Source organism: Hyla sarda, chromosome 2 (assembly GCF_029499605.1).
Source record: "Hyla sarda isolate aHylSar1 chromosome 2, aHylSar1.hap1, whole genome shotgun sequence".
Lineage (NCBI taxonomy): Eukaryota > Metazoa > Chordata > Amphibia > Anura > Hylidae > Hyla > Hyla sarda.
In genome coordinates, this window is record NC_079190.1 from 339,777,345 (window position 1) to 339,797,820 (window position 20,476).

The 20,476-nt window shown below is 42.8% G+C and overlaps 1 protein-coding gene across 1 annotated transcript in view; it reads left to right on the plus strand.

The window, feature by feature from the left end:
* ETNK2 (ethanolamine kinase 2) overlaps nucleotides 1–20,476 on the plus strand; it is a 71,409-nt gene that overhangs the window by 40,180 nt on the left and 10,753 nt on the right. Inside the window, exon 3 of the mRNA XM_056558135.1 lies at nucleotides 17,224–17,355. Within this exon, the coding sequence (XP_056414110.1) occupies nucleotides 17,224–17,355 (132 nt within the window). The remainder of the gene's footprint in view (nucleotides 1–17,223; nucleotides 17,356–20,476) is intronic.

Sequence of the window (20,476 nt, forward strand, 5' to 3'; positions counted from 1 at the left end):
TTTTTCTTTTCTTCTCATTTCAGATACCTGAATGCGGAGGACTACGTCAGATTCGGTGAACTGCGACAATGACCAGCGTTTTTTTTTATTTCAATTAAAGGGTTAATGAGGGCTGTGGGGGAGTGTTGTTTTTAAATAAAAAATTTTTTTCAATGTGTCATGTTTTTTATAATGAATTTTCAGGGTTAGTAGTGGAAGCTGTCATATAGACAGAATTCATTACTAAGCTGGGGCTTAGCGTTAGCCCCAAAATCAGCTAACGCTAACCTCTAAATATTACCCCGGTACCCACCGCCACAGGGGTGCCGGGAAGAGCCGGTTCCAACAGGCCCGGAGCGTCAAAAATGGCGCTCCTGGGCCTAGGCTGTAACAGGCTGGCGTTATTTAGGCCGGGTATGGCCAGTACCAATGGTCCTCGCCCACCCTGGTAACATCAGGCTGTTGTTGCCCCGATGGTATCTGGCTGATACTGAAAATAGGGGGAACCCTATGCGTTTTTTTTTTTTTTTATAAATAACAAAAAAAAAAGTGTGTGGTTCCCTAATTTTTTCAGTATCAGCCAGATACCAACCAAGCAGCAACAGCCTGACGTTCTGAGGATGAGCAAGGACCATTGTTACTGGCACTCCCCAGCCTAAATAACGCCAGCCTGTTACAGCTTAGGGCCAGGAGCGCCATTTTTGATGCTCCGGGCCTGTTGGTACCGGCTCTTCCCGGAACCCCTGTGGCGGTGGGTACCGGGGTAATAATTGGGGGTTAGTGCTAGCTGATTTGGGGCTAACACTAAGCCCCGGCCTAGTAATAGATCCGGTTAACAGGACGCCTTCCACTACTAAGCCTGAAAATTCAATTATAAAAAACACAACACATTGAAAAAAACATTTTATTTAAAAAAACACTCCCCCCACAGCCCTCGTTAACCCTTTTATTGACATAAAAAAAAACGCTGTTCATCGTCGCAATCAACCAAATCTGACATAGTCCTCCGCATTCACGTATCTAAATTTTGAAGAAAAAAACAACAACAAAAAGTTTAGTACATTTTTTTGTTTCCACACGCGAGCAAAAACGTAAGAAAAAATGCAAGAAAAACTGACAAAACGCAGGAAAAAGCTGGGACAGTTTTTCTGACGTTTTTGCTGATGGACAAAAAAACCTCAATGGAATCCGACCTCAAAGCAATAGAACAAAATCCTTACGTCCACTTTTCCAGTGAGGTAGAGAAGGAGTGTACGGTAGAGCGAGGGAGGGCGTTTCTATATTTGCACAAGATTTATCAAAGGAGTGCACAGCCTTAGTAAATTCTGAGCAAGAGTATAAATTAGACAAGCAGTGTAAAGGGGTAGAACTAGAGCTGGGCGGTATGACCAATGTGTATCACGGTATTTTTGTAACTTATAGCGGTTCCACGGTATATAACGGTATTTCTTTCACTCCCCCCCCAAATCATGTGACCATCGCCGCGAGCGGTTCTGCTCCCCCCCACCAAATCATGTTACCCGCCAGCGCTGTTCTGCTCCCCCCCAATTAATTATCAGCCCAGCGGGGTACTACTCACGTATGTCACTCGCAAGCACTGCCCTCCCCTCTTTGTTTGCGGGCCGACACCGGCGCTGGAACTCTATACTGTATGCCAGTGGTCTCCAACCTACGGACTCCAGATGTTGCAAAACTACAACTCCCAGCATGCCCTGACAGCCAACGCTGTCCGGGCATGCTGAGAGTTGTAGTTTTGCAACAGCTGGAGGCCCGCAGGTTTGAGAGCACTGCTGTACTCTGTATCCCTATGCCCGGGCTGCAAAAGATAAAGAAAATAAACTTTAACTTACCTACGTCGGCCTCACGTTGGGGACGGGAACGTCTGAGAGCCGTCAGCCTATCACTGGCCACAACGATGTCCCGCCCCGGCCAGTGATAGGCTGAGCCCACTGTCATGTAAGAAGCCGGCCAGAGCTTCTTACATGACAGTGGGCTCAGCCTATCACTGGCAGGGGCGGGACGTCGCTGCGGCCGGTGATAGGCTGACGGCTGTCCCCAGCGTAAGCGGACAGCGTTGGCTGTCCGGGCATTCTGGGAGTTGTAGTTTTACAACATCTGGAGGTCTGCAGGTTGGAGACCACTGGCATACAGTATAGAGTTCCAGCGCCTGTGTCGGCCCGCAACAAAGAGGAGGAGGGCAGTGCTTGCGGGTGACATATGTGACTAGTACCCCGCTGGGTTGATAATTAGTTGGGGGGGAGCAGAACAGCGCTGGCGGGTCACGTATGATTAGTTCCCCGATGTGGGGACAGCGCTGCACTGGGCTGATAATTCATTCCCAAGGGGGAGGGGCCCAACCGGTATTGCGGTATGGGAAAAATTCATATTGTGCAGCCCAAAAATTTCGGTATTCGGTATGAACCGGTATACCGCCCAGCTCTAGGTAGAACTGTGTCTACAATAGACAAATAATGATAAATCTCTCCCTAGGAGTCTATATCAATGACTAGAGAAGCTTCTATGTAAGGGATCTTGAATTATTTTAGTGTTGGATCTAAAACAGATCATTTATAGTATCGCACATTGCATAATATTAATACCACCTTCCAATATAGCGTTTTATGACCCATAACATTACTACCACCCTCTAATATTGTGTCCCATGAGTTATAATTTTAATACCACGGCCTGATATTATGTCCCATCAACCATAATATTAATACCACTGCTTAATATTGTCACTAGGTTGAAGTCTTTTTTCAACCTTACAAACTGTTATGATGTTTCCTTTTGGAGCATTCTAGGTTTTGTTTTCTTTCTTTGTAAACCATGTTATTCTCAAACTTCACAACTTAGAGTAACAATTATTTTACACCGCTCTAAGTGCTTTAGGTACTGTATACACAACAAAGATTTAGGAAAATATTACACCCAATAATATACAGCGCAACCAGGTATTGTTCCAAATGTAAAGAAGAGAAATATATCCAAATCAAGCTGTATAAACAGAGTTTCCAGCAGAAGCACATTTTTTTCTGTACAGAAGCCACACATTCCACAGAGTAGTGAAAACGGGGTACAGGCAGGATTTTCTAATACACCCTTAAAAACTGTGCAAAAGCAGCGTACATAGCCGTATCCCAGAACAGCTGTATAAACAAATCGTTTTCCAACAGTCGATCCCCCTATTTCTTACATTAGACACCCCTAAAAGTAACATAGCTGTGTATGTAGGGGCTATATCAATGAATAGAGACGCCTCTATTTAAGGGATCTTGAATTATTTTAGTGTGGGATCTAAAACAAATCATTTATAGTATCATACATTGCATAACTTTAATACCAGACATAACATTAATACAGCCTTCTAATATAGAGATCCATGACCCCTAACATTAATACCACCCTCTAATATTGTGTCCCATGAGCTATAATATTAATACCACGGCCTGATATTATGTCCCATCAACCATAATATTAATATCAATGCTTAATATTGTGTCTCTATGTTGAAGTATTTTTGCAACCTTACAAACTTACAATGTTTCCCTCTGGAGCATGCCAGGTTTTGTTTTCTTTCTTTGTAAACAATGATATTCTCAAAGTTCACAATTTACAGTTACAGTTATTTTACACCTCTCTCTAAGTGCTTTAGGTACTGTATACATGACGAAGATTCAGGAAAATATTATCCCCAATAAATACATTTCAACCAGGTATTGTTCCAAATGTAAGGAAAAAATATATCCAGTCATACAAATATTACTAATATATAGACTAAAAGAAAATACTATATTGATGATGTTATATAATTATAATACATAAATAATTCCATTTATTATCAGCGACAGTAATAATAATAACAGGACATGTATGAACGCATAGTAAATACTAGAGTAGGTGTATTTTAGGTTTCTGAGTCAAAGTATTTACATGAACAGGTCCCATTCATTTAATATAAAGATTCATTTTATACAATAAAAGTGTTGCTTGAGAACAAAGAATAAAGACAAAATAAGTCTGAGGCAAGGATCTCCTCTCTAAGAATTATACAAGCTCACATTCTATAATGAAGTCACTACCAATGTAACTGCCTGGCAGTGCTGAAAATCATGGTAGATTCTTAGGCTCCCGGTAACATGTAATGTTCTGTTGGACTGTAAGGTTTCACATCTTCAATGTAGCTATCTATGTCAGGAGGGGTCAATTCAAACATACAAGGCCTGAGAGCGTATGTTTTAGTGGTAGACCAAGTGAGCTACATTGCTAGTGTTTGTCATTTTACTGCTGTAGTTTTAAACTCCAATAGTAGAGTTTAATTTATAAAATAAACATCACACAAATTTGTGGTGGATTTACAAATGAGTCTATTATTTTGAGCATTTTTCTGTTTTGTTTGCTTTATTTGTAAATTAAAGTCAGGCTAATCCAGCTCCTAATTTTGGCTAAATAATGACCAAAATTCCAAGAATATTCCTAGGTGCCATTTGAAGTTTGTCCCTAACTAGCTGATAGGAAAGCAATACGAGAACAAAAAGGAATAAATTAATTGAAAAATGCACACAACATTTCATTAGATCTTTGAGGCCTTATGGTATATTCACACATGTAGATATAATCTGATAATCCATCAATACAGCTGAATAGTTTGTTTATACAATATGTGCATGGGTTTAACCACCACAGAGACAAAGTCCTGCAACACATTTCAAATTTGCGCTGTTTGGACATACCCAAAGGTAATTAGTTTCAAAGTGCACAATTTATAGTTACATTTATTATGCACCCACTCCATAAGTGTTTCAGGTACTATATACATAACAAAGATTCATGAAAATATTGTGCTATACAGGTAATATTCAGGGCAAACGGGCACTGTGCCTGTTGTAAGTAAAAGAAATGTGGCCAATTGTAGAAGATTTAGTAACATATCAACTTAGCCCCTTAACGACCACGGACGTAAATGTACGTCCTGGTTTGGCAGTGCTTTGCAGACCAGGACATAGATTTACATCCTGTGTATGACAGCGAGCATCGGAGCGGTGCTCGCGTCATACACGGCGGGTTCCGGCTGCTGTCAGCAGCCAAAGACCTGCCTGTAATGGCTGACATCCGCGATCGCGCAGATGTCCACCATTAACCCCTCAGATGCCGTGATCAGTACAGATCACGGCATCTGCGGCAATGCGCATGTTAAAATAGATGATCGGATCGCCCGCAGCGCTGCCGCGGCGATCCGATCATCTGTAATGGCGGACGGAGGTCCCCTCACCTGCCTCCGTCCGTCTCCTCGGGTTTTCTGCTCTGGTCTGAGATCGAGCAGACCAGAGCAGAAGATACCCGATAATACTGATTAGTGCTATGTCCTATGCATAGCACTGAACAGTATTAGCAATCAAATGATTGCTATAGATAGTCCCCTATGGGGACATAAAAAGTGTAAAAAAAAAGTTGAAAAATGTAAAAATAAAAAAAAAGTTTTTCCCATTTTACCCTCAAAAAGCATAAAATTTTTTTTTTTATAAACATATTTGATATCGCCGGGTGCGCAAATGTACGAACTATCAAAATATAATGTTAATGATCCCGTACAAAAATATAAAAGTATCTAGCCATGGGTATCATTTTAATCATATTGACCCACAGAATAAAGAACACATGTCATTTATACCGAAAGTGTACAGTGTGAAAACTAAACTCTCCAAAATATGAAAAAATTTGCTTTTCATTGAAATTTCCTCCCTAAAAAAATATTTTTTGGGGTTTGCCGTACATTTTATGGTAAAATGAGAGGTTTCATTACAAAGTACAATTGGTCATGCAAAAACAAGCCCTTATATGGGTCTGTAGATAGAAATATAAAGGAGTTATGGATTTTAGAAGGCAAGTAGGAAAAAACAAAAACGCAAAAATAAAATTGGCCTGGTCCTTAAGGTTAAAATGGGCTTGGTCCTTATGGGGTTAAAGAAAATACTATAATAAAAATAAGGATGTTATATATTTCTAGCAGATAAATAATGGCATTAAGCATTGTCAGTGATAGTAATATTAATAGGTTATGAACAGTAAATACTGGAGTAAAAGTATTTCAGGTTTTGCCAATCATTCTCACATGAACGAACCTCACAGGGCCCGCTATGAATTGACTCTAAACACGGCACAATTCTTTGGTATTCTCACAAAGGCCAGTTTTATACTTACTGCACTTTCACTAATAAACAGCAGGCTGCATTCTCTAGAGGTGCTGAGACACTGTCACGATTCGGCTTACGGGTTGTGGATCCGCTGTGTCAGCGAGGGATTGGCGTGGACCGTGCTAGTGGACCGGTTCTAAGAAGCTACTGGTTTTCACCAGAGCCCGCCGCAAAGCGGGATGGTCTTGCTGCGGCAGTAGCAACCAGGTCGTATCCACTAGCAACGGCTCAACCTCGCTGACTGCTGAGAAGGCGTGGGACAGAAGGACTAGGCAGAGGCAAGGTCAGACGTAGCAGAAGGTCGGGGGCAGGCGGCAAGGTTCGTAGTCAGGATGGATAGCAGAAGTTCAGGTACACATGCTTTGGACACACTAAACGCTTTCACTGGCACAAGGCAACAAGATCCGGCAAGGGAGTGCAAGGGAGGAGATCAGATATAGCCAGGGAGCAGATGGAAGCCAATTAAGCTAATTGGGCCAGGCACCAATCATTGGTGCACTGGCCCTTTAAGTCTCAGAGAGCTGGCGCGCGCGCGCCCTAGAGAGCGGAGCCGCGCGCGCCAGCACAAGACAGCAGGGGACCGGGACGGATAAGTGACCTGGGATGCGATTCGCGAGCGGGCGCGTCCCGCTGTGCGAATCGCATCCCCGACGGCCATGACAGTGCAGCGCTCCCGGTCAGCGGGACTGACCGGGGCGCTGCAGGGAGAAAGACGCCGTGAGCGCTCCGGGGAGGAGCGGGGACCCGGAGCGCTAGGCGTAACAGTACCCCCCCCCTTAGGTCTCCCCTTTTTTTTGTCCGGTAACTGCCTCCCCTGGGATGAGGACACCGGGAAAGAATGGAGGGTTTCCTCAACGGCAGGCAGTGCAGCAGGAGTTGGAATGGGGAGGGAGGGCAGAGGGTGAAGCTTGGCACGGGGCAGGGTGACACAAGGACGGGAGCCATGAGGAGGCACAGAGGCTTGCCTGACGGGACTGGGAGGGGGGGAGAGGCACTTCCTAAGGCAGGCAGAGTCCCAGTTCTTGATCTCCCCGGTGGTCCAATCAAGGGTGGGAGAATGAAGCCGGAGCCACGGCAGACCGAGGAGGACCTCAGAGGTACAGTTGGGGAGAACGAAGAGCTCAATCCTTTCGTGGTGGGGTCCAATACACATCAGGAGGGGTTCTGTGCGGTAACGCACGGTGCAATCCAGTCTGACTCCATTGACCGCGGAAATGTAGAGCGGCTTGACGAGACGGGTCACCGGGATGCGGAATTTATTAACAAACGACTCCAAAATAAAATTTCCAGAGGCACCGGAGTCCAAGCAGGCCACGGCTGAGAGGGAGGAGTTGGCTGAAGGAGAAATCCGCACGGGCACCGTGAGACGTGGAGAAGCAGACTTGGAACCAAGAGACGCCACACCCACGTGAGCTGGGTGCGTGCGTGCGTTTCCCAGACGTGGAGGACGGATAGGGCAATCCACCAAGAAGTGCTCGGTACTGGCACAGTACAGACAGAGATTTTCTTCCCTACGGCGATTCCTCTCTTCCTGGGTCAGGCGAGACCGATCCACTTGCATGGCCTCCTCGGCGGGAGGCCCAGGCGTAGACTGCAAAGGATGCTGTGGGAGAGGTGCCCAGAGATCTAAGTCTTTTTCCTGGCGGAGCTCTTGGTGTCGCTCAGAAAAACGCATGTCAATGCGGGTAGCCAAATGGATGAGTTCTTGGAGGTTGGCAGGAATCTCTCGTGCGGCCAGCACATCCTTGATGCGACTGGATAGGCCTTTTTTAAAGGTCGCGCAGAGAGCCTCGTTATTCCATGATAACTCGGAAGCAAGAGTACGAAATTGGATGGCGTACTCGCCCACTGAAGAATTACCCTGGACCAGGTTCAACAGGGCAGTCTCGGCAGAAGAAGCTCGGGCTGGCTCCTCGAAGGCACTCCGGACTTCAGCGAAGAAGGCCTGGACTGTGGCTGTGGCAGGATCATTGCGGTCCCAGAGCGGTGTGGCCCAAGACAAGGCCTTTCCTGAAAGAAGGCTTACTACGAACGCCACCTTAGACCGTTCTGTAGGAAACAAGTCCGACAACATCTCCATATGCAGGGAACACTGAGACAAAAATCCACGGCAGAGTTTAGAGTCCCGATCAAATTTGTCCGGCAGGGACAAGCGGAGGCTAGGAGCGGCCACTCGCTGCGGAGGAGGTGCAGGAGCTGGCGGAGGAGATGGTTGCTGCTGTAGCAGAGGCAGAAGTTGCTGTAACGTGGCGGTCAACTGCGACAGCTGCTGTCCTTGTTGGGCAATTTGCTGCGATTGCTGAGCGACCACCGTGGTAAGGTCAGCGAGACTTGGCAGCAGCACCTCAGCGGGATCCATGGCCGGATCTACTGTCACGATTCGGCTTACGGGTTGTGGATCCGCTGTGTCAGCGAGGGATTGGCGTGGACCGTGCTAGTGGACCGGTTCTAAGAAGCTACTGGTTTTCACCAGAGCCCGCCGCAAAGCGGGATGGTCTTGCTGCGGCAGTAGCAACCAGGTCGTATCCACTAGCAACGGCTCAACCTCGCTGACTGCTGAGAAGGCGTGGGACAGAAGGACTAGGCAGAGGCAAGGTCAGACGTAGCAGAAGGTCGGGGGCAGGCGGCAAGGTTCGTAGTCAGGATGGATAGCAGAAGTTCAGGTACACAGGCTTTGGACACACTAAACGCTTTCACTGGCACAAGGCAACAAGATCCGGCAAGGGAGTGCAAGGGAGGAGATCAGATATAGCCAGGGAGCAGATGGAAGCCAATTAGGCTAATTGGGCCAGGCACCAATCATTGGTGCACTGGCCCTTTAAGTCACAGAGAGCTGGCGCGCGCGCCCTAGAGAGCGGAGCCGCGCGCGCCAGCACAAGACAGCAGGGGACCGGGACGGGTAAGTGACCTGGGATGCGATTCGCGAGCGGGCGCGTCCCGCTGTGTGAATCGCATCCCCGACGGCCATGACAGTGCAGCGCTCCCGGTCAGCGGGACTGACCGGGGCGCTGCAGGGAGAAAGACGCCGTGAGCGCTCCGGGGAGGAGCGGGGACCCGGAGCGCTAGGCGTAACAGACACTGGACTGTAACTAGTGGCTTCTCCCTAAACCTACGTAGTACCCTCACCTGTAGCAATGTGTAGTGCCACACCATGAAGAAACTGCAGGCGGTGTAAAAGTTTACAATAGTGGCTCTTTCCATTCCTTAAATAACCAACACAAATCTGTTTCTTATCACATGAAAAATGTATAACATTCCCTTATTATTATTTAACATGTATTTATTTAATCAGCTTTTCTATTATTTGTTGTTTAATGATTTGAAAACACAGCCAACTATTCAGGGTTATATTAAAAACTTTAAAATAACAATCAATTTGCTGCTTTCAAAATAAGCAAAAATGTTCCTAGAGCTGTTTTATGTTAAAATTGTCAGTGTGATTACGGTGTTTCCTGTATAGTGCCACTGTGTGGCAAGTGTTATAGTAACAGTTTTGGGACTCTAGTGGAACAGCCCCATTAAAGACTCTATGGAATGGCCTCATGACCTCTCCAAAACCCTAACAGGGTTGAAAAACAGTATATGTGCTTCAGATTTGCTCCTCTACAATGCACCTTGGGTCTCTAGGGTCCCTCTCAAGCTCATCTTTTAGAACACTCAAGGCAGTCCAGGCATGCTAAGAGTTGTAGTTTGGCAACATCTGGAGGGCTACCGTTTGGGCACCACTGTAACATTGGTCTCCAAACTTTGACCCTCCTGATGTTGCAAAACTACAACTCCCAGCATGCCCAGACAGCCTATGGCTGTCTGGGCATGCTGGGAGTTGCAGTTTGGCCTTCCTAGTGGTTGCCACAGTAAAGTTTTACTTTCACTTTCAATTCCCCCCCCCCCCCCACACCACCGTCGCTTCCCTACCTGATCCAGTATCCAGCAGTCTCCGACGAAGATCCAGGGTCCCCAGGCATCTTCTCCTGCAGGTACGGCCTCCATCTTCTTCCTACGATCCCATCGACATCCAGGGGTGGGCAGAATGGGGGGTTTCCATGGCAACCCCCTGTCCTGCGCTGCCATTGGTCAGAACCCAGTTCTGACTAATGGCAGGGGATAGGAAGAGATTGCAGCACTGTGACATCACTCCTATCCCTTAGGCTGATCGGGGCTGTCACTGACAACTCCGATCATCCCTATTTTCCGGGTGATCGGGTCACCAGAGACCCAATCAGCCCGGAATTGGAGAAAATCGCATGTCTGAATTGACATGCGATTTTCTCCGATCGCCGACATGGGTGGGTCTCAGGACCCCCCTGGGAGATGTGCCGGGGTGCCTGCTGAATGATTTCAGCAGGCATTCCGATCCGGTCCCCAACCAGCTAGCGGCGGGGACCGGAATTCCCACGGGCGTATCCATACGCCCTGCGTCCTTAAGGACTCGGCATGCAGGGCGTATGGATATGCCCTGCGTCCTTAACAGGTTAATATAACCCTGAATAATTGGCTGTGTTTACAAATCATTCAACAACAAATAATAGAAAAGCTGAATAAATAAATACATGTTAAATAATAATAAGGGAATGTTATACATTTTTCATGTGATAAAAACAGATTTGTGTTGGTTATTTAAGGAATGGAAAGAGCCACTATTGTAAACTTTTACACCGCCTGCAGTTTCTTCATGGTGTGGCACTACACATTGCTACAGAGGTGAGGGCCCCTACGTAGTATTAGGGAGAAGCCACTAGCTTACAGTCACGTGTCTCAGCGCCTCTGGAGAATGCAGCCTGCTGTTTATTAGTGCAGTAAGCATAAGGCCGGCCTTTGTGAGAATACCAAAGAATTGTGCCGTGTTTAGAGTCAATTCATAGCGGGTCCTGTGATGTTTGTTCATGTGAGAATGATTGGCAAAACCTAAAATACTTTAAAGGGGTATTCCAGGCCAAAACTTTTTTTTTATATATCAACTGGCTCCGGAAAGTTAAACAGATTTGTAAATTATACACAGTCTGATAAATTACTTCGATTAAAAAATCTTAATCCTTCCAATAGTTATTAGCTTCTGAAGTTGAGTTGTTGTTTTCTGTCTAACTGCTCTCTGATGACTCACGTCCCGGGAGCTGTGCAGTTCCTATGGGGATATTTTCCCATCATGCACAGCTCCCGGGATGTGACAGCAGTTAGACAGAAAACTTCAGAAGCTAATAACTATTGGAAAGATTAAGATTTTTTAATAGAAGTAATTTACAAATCTGTTTAACTTTCCGGAGCCAGTTGATATATAAAAAAAAGTTTTTGCCTGGAATACCCCTTTAACTCTGGTATTTACTATGTGTTCATACATGTCCTATTAATATTACTGTCACTGACAATACTTAATGCCATTATTCATCATGTGCTATAAAAATATAACATCATTATTTTTACTATAGTATTTTCTTTAAGTTTATATGTTACTAAATCTTCTACGATTGTCCACATTTCTTTTACTTACAACAGGCACAGTGCCCGTTTGCCCTGAATATTACCTGGATAGCACAATATTTTCATGAATCTTTGTTATGTATATAGTACCTGAAACACTTATGGAGTGGGTGCATAATAAATGTAACTATAAATTGTGCACTTTGAAACTAATTACCTTTGGGTATGTCCAAACAGCGCAAATTTGAAATGTGTTGCAGGACTTTGTCTCTGTGGTGGTTAAACCCATGCACATATTGTATAAACAAACTATTCAGCTGTATTGATGGATTATCAGATTATATCTACATGTGTGAATATACCATAAGGCCTCAAAGATCTAATGGAATGTTGTGTGCATTTTTCAATTAATTTATTCCTTTTTGTTCTCATATTGCTTTCCTATCAGCTAGTTAGGGACAAACTTCAAATGGCACCTTGAATTTTGGTCATTATTTAGCCAAAATTAGGAGCTGGATTAGCCTGACTTTAAATTACAAATAAAGCAAACCAAACAGAAAATGCTTAAAATAATAGACTCATTTGTAAATCCACCACAAATTTGTGTGACGTTTATTTTATAAATTAAACTCTACTATTGGAGTTTAAAACTGCAGCAGTAAAATGACAAACACTAGCAATGTAGCTCACTTGGTCTACCACTAAAACATACGCTCTCAGGCCTTGTATGTTTGAATTGACCCCTACTGGCATAGATGGCTACATTGAAGATGTGAAACCTTACAGTCCAACAGAACATTACATGTTACCGGGAGCCTAAGAATCTACCATGATTTTCAGCACTGCCAGGCAGTTACATGGGTAGTGACTTCATTATAGAATGTGAGCTTGTATAATTCTTAGAGAGGAGATCCTTGCCTCAGACTTATTTTGTCTATGTTACTTACTTGCGTTCTCCAGCAACCCTTTTATTGTATAAAATTAAGCTTTATATTAAATGAATGGGACCTGTTCATGTAAATACTTTGGGGGAGATTTGTCAAAGGATTTAGGCTGTTTTTCCCATCTAAATTTGTCGCACAGAAAGTCGCAGTCAAAATATGTGCTGCTTTAGAGGATTTTTAGAACATGATGCATTCTAGTCTATTTTAGACGGAAAAATGCATTGGTGCTGAATTTATCAATAGCGACTTTTCGCATCGGCTGAAAGTACGCTGAAATGTCAGACCATGCTCAAGCAGGTTTATATACAGTCTAAAGCATAGATCCTGAAGTCTGTGCGCGGAATTTATCAAGAGCCGTGCGACTTTTGATAAATTAGGCACACAATAGACCGGCCTAACACTCTGTAGTTTGGTCTATATTGATGCGGTACATAGACAGCTTTGATAAATCTCCCCTTTGACTCAGAAGCCAAAAATACACCTACTCTAGAATTATTTATGTATTATAATTATATAACATCATCAATATAGTATTTTCTTTTAGTCTATATATTAGTAATATTTGTATGACTGGATATATTTTTGCCTTACATTTGAATCAATACTTGCTTGCAATGTATTTATTGGGGATAATATTTTCCTGAATCTTTGTCATGTATACAGTACCTAAAGCACTTATAGAGCGGTGTAAAATAACTGTAACTGTAAATTATGAACTTTGAGAATATCATTGTTAACAAAGAAAGGAAACAAAACCTGACATGCTCCAGAGGGAAACATTGTAACAGTGTGTAAGGTTGCAAAAATACTTTAACCTAGAGACACAATATTAAGCAGTGATATTAATATTATGGTTGATGGGACAGATTATTAGGCCGTGGTATTAATATTATAGCTCATGGGACACAATATTAGAGGGTGGTATTAATGTTATGGGTCATGGATCTCTATATTAGAAGGCTGTATTAATGTTATGTCTGATGAAACACTATTAGGTGTGGTATTAAAGTTATGCAATGTACAATACTATAAATGAGTTGTTTTAGATCCCACACTAAAATAATTCAAGATCCCTGACAGAGAGGCATCTCTGTGCATTGATATAGCCCCTACATACACAGCTATGTTACTTTTAGGGGTGTCTAATGTGAGAAATAGGGGGATCGACTGTTGGAAAACGCTTTGTTTATACAGCTGTTCTGGGATACGGCTATGTACGCTGCTTTTGCACAGTTTTTAAGGGTGTAATAGAAAAACCTGCCTGTACCCTGTTTTCACTACTCTGTGGAATGTTTGGCTTCTGTACAGAAAAAAATGTGCTTCTGCTGGAAACTCTGTTTATACAGCTCGATTTGGATATACAGTGGTCCCTCAACATACGATGGTAATCCATTCCAAATGAACCATCGTTTGTTGAAACCATCGTACGTTGAGGGGTCCGTGCAATGTAAAGGATAGGACAGTGGTCTACAACCTGCGGACCTCCAGATGTTGCAAAACTACAACACCCAGCATGCCCGGACATGAGGTCCGCAGGTTGAAGACCACTGGTATTGGAGGTTATACTCACATGTCCCCGCCGCTCCGGACCGTCACCGCTCGTCACCGCTGCCCTGGATGTCGCCTTCCATCGCTGTCACCGCATCCCCGGGGTGTCCCCGGCGCTCCGGCAAGGCCTCTGCTTCCCCAGCATCCTCGCTCTCACGTCGCCCCCATCATGTCGCTACACACACCGCTCCTATTGGATAACAGGACGGCGTGCGTAGCGACGTGATGATGGCGGTGGAGAGCGCCTACGAGGCAGGGGATCCCGAAGAGGACGCGCCGTAGCCCCGAGGACAGGTAAGTGATTGTCAGCGGACCACACAGGGCACAGTAAATGGTTATCCCGTGGCAGCTGAAGCAGTCTGCACTGCCGGATAGCCGTTTATGCGATGGCCCCGACATACAAAAGCATCGTATGTTGATGCTGCCTTCAACATGCGATGGCCTCTGAGAGGCCATCGTATGTTGAAGTGATCGTATGTCTGGGCCATCGTAGGTCGGGGGGTCACTGTAATTATTTTCCTTACATTTGGAACAATACTTGGTTGCGCTGTATATTATTGGGTGTAATATTTTCCTAAATCTTTGTCATGTATACAGTGCCTAAAGCGCTTGTAGAGCGGTGTAAATTATTGTAACTCTAAGTTGTGAACTTTGAGAATATCATGGTTTACAAAGAAAGAAAACAAAATCTAGAATGCTCCAAAGGGAAACATCGTAACAGTTTGTAAGGCTGAAAAAGACTTCAACTTAGAGACACTATATTAGGCTGCGGTATTAATATTAGGCTGTGGTATTAATATTATAGCTCATGGGACACAATATTAGAGGGTGGTATTAATGTTATGTGTCATGGATCTCTATATTAGAAGGCAGTATTAATTTTATGGCTGCTGAAACATATTAGGCGGTGGTATTCTTGTTATGACTGTTGGGGCACAATATTAGGTGTGGTATTCATGTTATGGGTGCTGGGGCACAATATTAAGAGTTAGTATTACCTTATTCCTGCAAATGTTATTTAACTTTACAAATGTACAAAAGAAAATCTCTTATTCTATGAAATGTGTTTGATATATGTATCAAAAACTATATAAAAGACACATAGTAACAGTTTGTAAGGTTGAAAAAAGACTTCAACCTAGAGACACAATTTTAGGCAGTGGTATTAATATTATGGTTGATGGGACATAATATCAGGCCGTGGCTCATGGGACAGAATATTAGATGGTGGTATTAATGTTATGGGTCATAAAACGCTATATTAGAAGGCTGTATTAATATTATGCAATGTGCGATACTATAAATTATCTGTTTTAGATCCAACACTAAAATAATTCAAGATCCCTTACATAAAGGCATCTTTATTCATTGATATAGACTCATAGGGGGACATGTATCATTATTTGTGTATGGTAGAAGCAGTTTACCCCTTTTGCCAAATTCTAAATTATGCGCAGAAGCGCTAAATTTATCAATCAATCGCAGTGAGTTTAATAAATTGCGGGCAAATATAGTAATCTCAATTTACTCTTTGAAAAATGAAACCGATGATTTAGAGCATCTTGCTACGTGCAGTCCAAGATGGCTTATATTTGCATAAAAAATATGGTCATTGCGCATGATTTCTGCGGGTAAATGAAATGTACGCAGTTAATAAATTTGTGCATACTAAATATGTCACTCCAAGGTACACCGAAACCTAAACATCTGGAGGAAATGCTCCACCAGAATGTACGCAAAAAAAGAAGGCAAAAAAACAGCTTGTGCAAATTTTTAAACACAATACAGGGATAAATCTTTGATACATGTCCCCCATATTGTATAAACAAACTATTCAGCTGTATTGATGGATTATCAGATTATATCTGCATGTATGAATATAGCATACAAAAGCCTCTGTTTCTATATAATGTGATATAATTATTTATATTACCTTCTGTGCAGCTGTTGAAAACCTGATATATTCACATGTGGCTATAAATTTATAGAACATGCTGTCACTCTCAGAAAGTATAAACAGTCATTACATGACTGCAGTTAAGAACAGGTGTGTATACAAAGAGCCATACCGTCTTAGAAACACATCTCATGACTCTGGTGAAATATATACACTGAAATGGATAACATGACAAATTATTGTGCTACAACTCCCGTGCTACAACAGCTGGTGTGTATTTGAACATTACTGTCTTAGAAACATTTCTCACAACTCTGAAACAGTTCTTTGAAACGTGTTTGAATATATGATCACTTCTATTAATAAAGCTTTATAAATGATACACTGCTGTCTGTTTTTTACTATAAGACATTCTGCTACGCAGACATGTCGAGACATGTTTATATATTACTATAAATATTCACAGCCATTTAGAAGATTACGTCAGTGACTGTGGGAGAAAAGGGGGTAAAGCTGTGCAGGGAGGGGGCATGACATGATGTCACAAAGGGGCGTGGCCTAGTGAGGCTCTGTTCGAAAAGGGGGCGTGGCACCTGTCACTTTACTTCCGGTTTGACAAAAAGTATTCCCCCTTCACTACTTCAGTTTATATACAGCACCATCCCATCATCATGTATGTCAGGCTATATATTGCACCATCCCATCATCATGTCTGTCAGTCTATATATATACAGCACCATCCCATCATCATGTCTGCCAGTCTATATATATATACAGCACCATCCCATCATTATGTCTGTCAGTCTCTGTATACAGCACCAGCCCATCATCATTTCTGTCAGTCTCTATATACAGCACCATCCCATCCTTATGTATGTCAGTCTCTATGTACAGCACCATATCATCATCATGTCTGTCGGTCTCTATATAGCAGCCTATGGTTCTGTAGTTTGCAGCCACAGGGTCTCCCATGCATTACTGTACAGCTTTGTTAAACATGGTTGTGTTATGTGCATAAAGCCTTCACTATACATATGATGGGAAATACTGACATTTAACCTTAGAAGAATATCTCCAGTGTGCACAATAGTTAATTAAATAATGAAATTGATTTTAACTGTACTGATCATGCCTATTACATATGGATGTCACTATATAGTTATTACTATTACATATTTCCATGGAAGATCTGTAGTAATTGGACTTAATTACCTGTCATTTAAGACTGGATTCTCCTATTTGACAGCCTGATCGCACATGAGATGGCCAAATATCACTGTATCCCAGCCCATAATGGCTGTCTTCCAAAGGTAGTTCTGTGGCAGAAACTGAACAAGTATCTATCAATCCTGCATACTGAAGAAGAAATCCAGGACAGGTATGACCACAAATAAAGCACAGGCTTGGTGTTACTATTACTATTGAGCAAAGCTGAAATGGGTTTACTATTGTCAAGAGATTCAGTTGTTTAGACCAAAAGCCATCTTGAGGTGTAAAGGTCACCTAAGCACAACATAACTGTGCAGAGTTTACATAGAATGGTGTGTGAAAACATAAAGTAGTATTAGTTCAGTGGCTAAAAATTCTGGTCAGCCTGGTTCAGAAGGACAGGAGGCTTTAGGCAACACCAATAACTCTGCACTACAGCAACGCCAATAACCATTCAATATGGCAGTTATACAGAGCTAAAGTATTCAATGGATATATGAAATTTGTAACTTACTTCTATTAAAAATCTTAACCCTGCCAGTACTTATCAGCTGCTGTATGCTCAAGAGGAAGTTGAGTAGGTCTTTTATGTCTGACCACACTGCTCTTTGCTGACACCTCTGTCCATGTCAGGAACTGAGCAGGATAGGTTGCTATGGGGATATGCTTCTACTCTGGACAGTTCCTAAAATGGACAGAGGTGTCAGCAGAGAGCACTGTGGTCAGACAGAAAAGAAATTCAAAAAGAAAAAAACTTTCTCTGGAGCATACAGCAGCAAATAAGTATTGGAAGGATTAATTTAACCCCTTAAGGAACCCGGGGGGTTTTCCGTTTTTGCTCCTTGCCTTTAAAAAATCATAAAATCCATATGATGGCTTATTTTTTGCGCCACCAATTCTACTTTGTAATGACGTCAGTCATTTTGCCCAAAAATCTACGGTGAAACGGAAAAAAAAAATCATTGTGCGACAATATTGAAAAAAAAACGCCGTTTTGTAACTTTTGGGGGCTTCCGTTTCTACGTAGTACACTTTTCGGTAAAAAATGACACCTTATCTTTATTCTGGAGGTCCATACAATTAAAATGATACCCTACTTATATAGGTTTGATTTTGTCGGACTTCTGGAAAAAATCATAACTACATGCAGGAAAATGAATACATTTAAAATTGTCATCTTCTGACCCCTATAACTTTTTTATTTTTCCGTGTATGGGGCGGTATGAGGGCTCATTTTTTGCGCCGTGATCTGACATTTTTAACGGTACCATTTTTGCATTGATAGGACTTATTGTTCATTCATTTTTAAATGATATAAAAAGTGACCAAAAATGCACTATTTTGGACTTTGGAATTTTTTTGCGCGCACGCCATTGATGATATCTTTTTAATAATTAATGATATATTTTTATAATTCGGACATTTCTGCACGCGGTGATACCATATATGTTTATTTTTATTTACACTGTGTTTTTTTTATTGGAAAAGGGGGGTGATTCAAACTTTTAATAGGGGAGGAGTTAAATGATCTTTATTTACTTTTTTTTTCACTTTTTTTTGCAGTGTTATAGCTCCCATAGGGACCTATAACACTGCACACACTGATCTTTATCATTGATCACTGGTTTCTCATAGGAAACCAGTGATCGACGATTCTGCCGCATGACTGCTCATGCCTGGATCTCAGGCACTGAGCAGTCATTCGGCGATCGGACAGCGAGGAGGCAGGTAGGGGCCCTCCCGCTGTCCTGTAAGCTGTTCGGGATGCCGCGATTAGCCGCGGCTATCCCGAACAGCCCGACTGAGCTAGCCGGCAACTTTCACTTTTGCTTTTAGGCTAAAGGGTTAATAGCGCGCGGCGCCGCGTTCGGCGCTGCGCGCTATTAGAGGCGGGTCCCGGCTTCACTATGACGCCGGGCCCGCCGTGATATGACGCGGGGTTACTGTGTAACCCCGCGTTATATCAGGAGAGCAGGACCAAGGACGTACCGGTACATCCGTGATCCTTAAGGGGTTAATACAAGTAAAGATTTTTAATATAAGTAATTTACAAATCTGTTCTACTTTCTGGAGCCAGTTAATATTTTAAAAATAGTTTTCCACCGGAGTACCCCTTTAAACAGTGGCAAGTCAGGGTGCAGGCTTCAGTGAATAGCAGCTTGCTTGCTAGTCATTGACAATTGTAGGCTGCATTTACAGCCGTTTGCTAATAACTACAGCCGGTAGTGCCATGTGTAAAAGAATCCCAAATCTTAACACTGTAGACCTTGCATAAACATAAAAAATGCAAACAAAACTTGGAGTTGTTGCCCATAGCAACCAATCGTTTTCCAGCCTAGTTAAGAAAAAGCAAAAAACTTAAACTCATAGGGGGAGATTTATCAAAACCTGTGTAGAGGAAAAGTTGCAGTTATCCACAGCAATCAATCAGATTGCTTCTTTCATTTTTCAGAGGCCTTTTTAAAAATAAGTCTGATTGGTTGTTATGGGCAACTGGTCAACTTTTCCTCTGCACAGGTTTTGATAAATCTTCACCATTGTCTCTATGGGCAACTGCTTCCCTTTTATAAATTAGATGTATTACTGTGTCAGTAATTTGTGTTTAATCAGATTTGCCCAACGTCGTGTAGCATTTTAAATGACTGTATAAAATAGCTCTGAATACACTTCTCTTTCATAGAATATTCAGTAAGATTACTCGCCTGGCTTATTGGTTACCTGAGAAACTGCATTGTCTTTATCCAGATTATACTAATGAGTGTTAGAGATTGCTATGGACATGTTAGATAATACAACAGTTAGCTAAGCTCTGTTGCAAGGTGTATACTGCAAACCAGAGGCATTATCAAGATTGCTGGAGAAACCTAAAAACACAAGAACACAGTCTATAGTTGGAGGTCAGTGGATTATTGTAAAATACTGTATATAGTGAAGAAATAGCTTTACATTGAGCAGCAGGTATGGACAGTATAGAAATTGCATACATGAGGCTTATTTCATGTTTTTAGATAGTGTTGCACCATTACCTTTAAGTGTGAACATAACCCTACTTCTTTTTAGCAGTTGTCAGTGCAGTTGAAAAGTGCAGTTTTATAAAGGAATAAAAAATTAATTTTTTCAAACAGCTAATATTTTCCACCAAAAAAAAGGTACCACACCTGTCCTCGGGTTGTGTGTGGTAATAACTTGGCTCCATTTACTTTAAGGCTAAGTTCAGACTACGGAATCTCCGGGCAGAAAATTTCCGCCCGGAGATTCCGAGTGCGGCCAGCGCTGACTGAATCAGTCGC